The sequence below is a fragment of the Babylonia areolata genome, chromosome 27, assembly GCF_041734735.1.
Source record: "Babylonia areolata isolate BAREFJ2019XMU chromosome 27, ASM4173473v1, whole genome shotgun sequence".
Classification (NCBI taxonomy): domain Eukaryota; kingdom Metazoa; phylum Mollusca; class Gastropoda; order Neogastropoda; family Buccinidae; genus Babylonia; species Babylonia areolata.
In genome coordinates, this window is record NC_134902.1 from 38,353,141 (window position 1) to 38,355,640 (window position 2,500).

Genomic DNA, 2,500 nt, shown 5'->3' on the forward strand with positions numbered 1-2,500 from the left:
CTGAAAACTGCAACACACTTCACAACTTGTACACACTACATAACAGTGCCCTGAAAACTGCAACACACTTCACAACTTGTACACACTGCAAAACAGTGCCCTGAAAACTGCAACACACTTCACAACTTGTACACACTACAAAACCGTGCCCTGAAAACTGCAACACACTTCACAACTTGTACACACTACAAAACCGTGCCCTGAAAACTGCAACACACTCCACAACTTGTACACACTGCAAAACAGTGCCCTGAAAACTGCAACACACTCCACAACTTGTACACACTACAAAATAGTGCCCTGAAAACTGCAACACACTCCACAACTTGTACACACTGCAAAACAGTGCCCTGAAAACTGCAACACACTCCACAACTTGTACACACTGCAAAACAGTGCCCTGAAAACTGCAAAACAGTGCCCAGAGAACTGCAACACACTTCACAACTTGTACACACTGCAAAACAGTGCCCAGATAACTGCAACACACTTCACAACTTGTACACACTACAAAACAGTGCCCTGAAAACTGCAACACACTTCACAACTTGTACACACTGCAAAACAGTGCCCAGATAACTGCAACACACTTCACAACTTGTACACACTACAAAACAGTGCCCAGAAAACTGCAGCACAACTTGTACACACTACAAAACTAAGCTTTTCGTTTTTCTTCCGCTACCCCATATTCTGCACCATTTCAGTGGCACTACTCCCAAGTCGCTCGCTCTGAGCCCCCCATACACAGCCACACCCAGGTACCTCTGCCTGCTGTCTCAGCGTCGGCAGTCCACAGGGAACCATCGATACTAGGTCGCCAGGAGGCCACACAGCAGAGGAGACCCTGCACTGCTGCCGAGTCATTTCGGTGGTGTTCAGTAGTGGCTGTTCTCATTCAGCACACCACCCACCCAGCCCCAAACTGACGAGGATAATGGCTTTGTCACAAAGCCAGACACTGAGGGGTCGTCACTCTCAGTGTGAGGACCGCCACCACATCCCTCCAGTGATTGTCCCCCGTGAATATGCCGACAACATAAGACCATGACAGGAACTCACCGCAAGCACCAAACTGGAGGAGGATCGAAACCGTGGTCACCATGAAAGTATTTGTATTTCTTTTTATCACAACAGATTTCTCTGTGTGAAATTCGGGCTGCTCTCCCCAGGGAGAGCGTGTCGCTATACTACAGCGCAACCCTTTTTTTTGTATTTTTTCCTGCGTGCAGTTTTATTTGTTTTTCCTATCGAAGTGGATTTTTTTCTACAGAATTTTGCCAGGAACAACCCCTTTGTTGACGTGGGTTCTTTTACGTGTGCTAAGTGCATGCTGCACACGGGACCTCGGTTTATCGTCTCATCTGAATGACTAGCGCCCAGACCACCACTCAAGGTCTAGTGGAGGGGGAGAAAATATCGGCGGCTGACCCATGATTTGAACCGGCGCGCTCAGATTATCTCGCTTCCTAGGCGGACGCGTTGCATCTAGGCCATCACTCCACTGTAGAGCAGAAAGGTAACAGAATCTGGGATAGCTTGAACAAGGCAAAATTATATCATTGATAACTATGTGTGTAAACACAGCATACATGTATAATACACAGGAAAACACCAACACACAAGCGAAAACAGACAACTGTCATTAAACAATAAACTGGTTACCCCTTCAGCAACAGAAGATACATATTTTTATTATTTATTTATTTTTGTGTGTGTGATCTCTTTTATGTCTTCTCTTTTTTGTTTCCTTTTAACCCCCCCCCCCTACCTCCCCCTCCTCTCTTCATTTTCAAGGAGTGGCGTGGATTCTTCTCCTTCTTGGTAGTTCGTCATGTCCAAAAGACAACGTCTGTGTGTTTCTCAATCTTAAGTCGTAGTAGTAGTAGTAGTAGAAGAAGAAGAAGAAGCAGAAGCAGAAAAAGCAGAAGAAGAGGCAGAAGACGACCATACCTGCAGCCTTGACTTGGCCCACCCGGCCTGCCCCTCAGACACCTGAGAACCTGTGGACACTGGTCAGTCTGTCCAGAACTGTTCGTGCTTCCTCCTCCTCTTGGGGCTGTTCTCCCTGTTGGTTAGCAACGCAACATCGCTGACATCATTTCAAGGTACACACACACACACACACACACACACACAAACACACGCACAAAAAAACAAAACGGTTGTGTAATTGCAGTCAACATTGTTTGCACTTTGCAGATCGTTGTCCTGCCACACACGCACACACAAAACAAAAACAGAAACAAACAAACAAACAAAAAACAAACAAACAAACAAAAAAACAAACAAAAAACAAACAAACAAAAAACCCCAAAACCACCCTCTCTCATACATAATTATGCACTCACACAATCAATCAATCAATCAGTCAAGCAATCAATCAGGGTGACATGAATTGTCCACCCTTTCCCCCGGTAAATCAGTTATAACTAATTACAGAGGCTGCCCTTTCCAAATGCAACTCAGTAGTAACAAATGCTCAACAGGTTTTTGTTCA

General features: G+C 45.4%; 1 protein-coding gene across 4 annotated transcripts in view; it reads right to left on the minus strand.

Moving 5' to 3' along the window:
* LOC143301151 (uncharacterized) overlaps window positions 1–2,500 on the minus strand; it is a 27,234-nt gene that overhangs the window by 12,408 nt on the left and 12,326 nt on the right. For all 4 annotated transcript variants that reach the window (XM_076615224.1, XM_076615227.1, XM_076615225.1 and 1 more), the window contains exon 7: window positions 1,954–2,068. In XM_076615224.1, coding sequence (XP_076471339.1) covers window positions 1,954–2,068 — 115 coding nt within the window. The remainder of the gene's footprint in view (window positions 1–1,953; window positions 2,069–2,500) is intronic.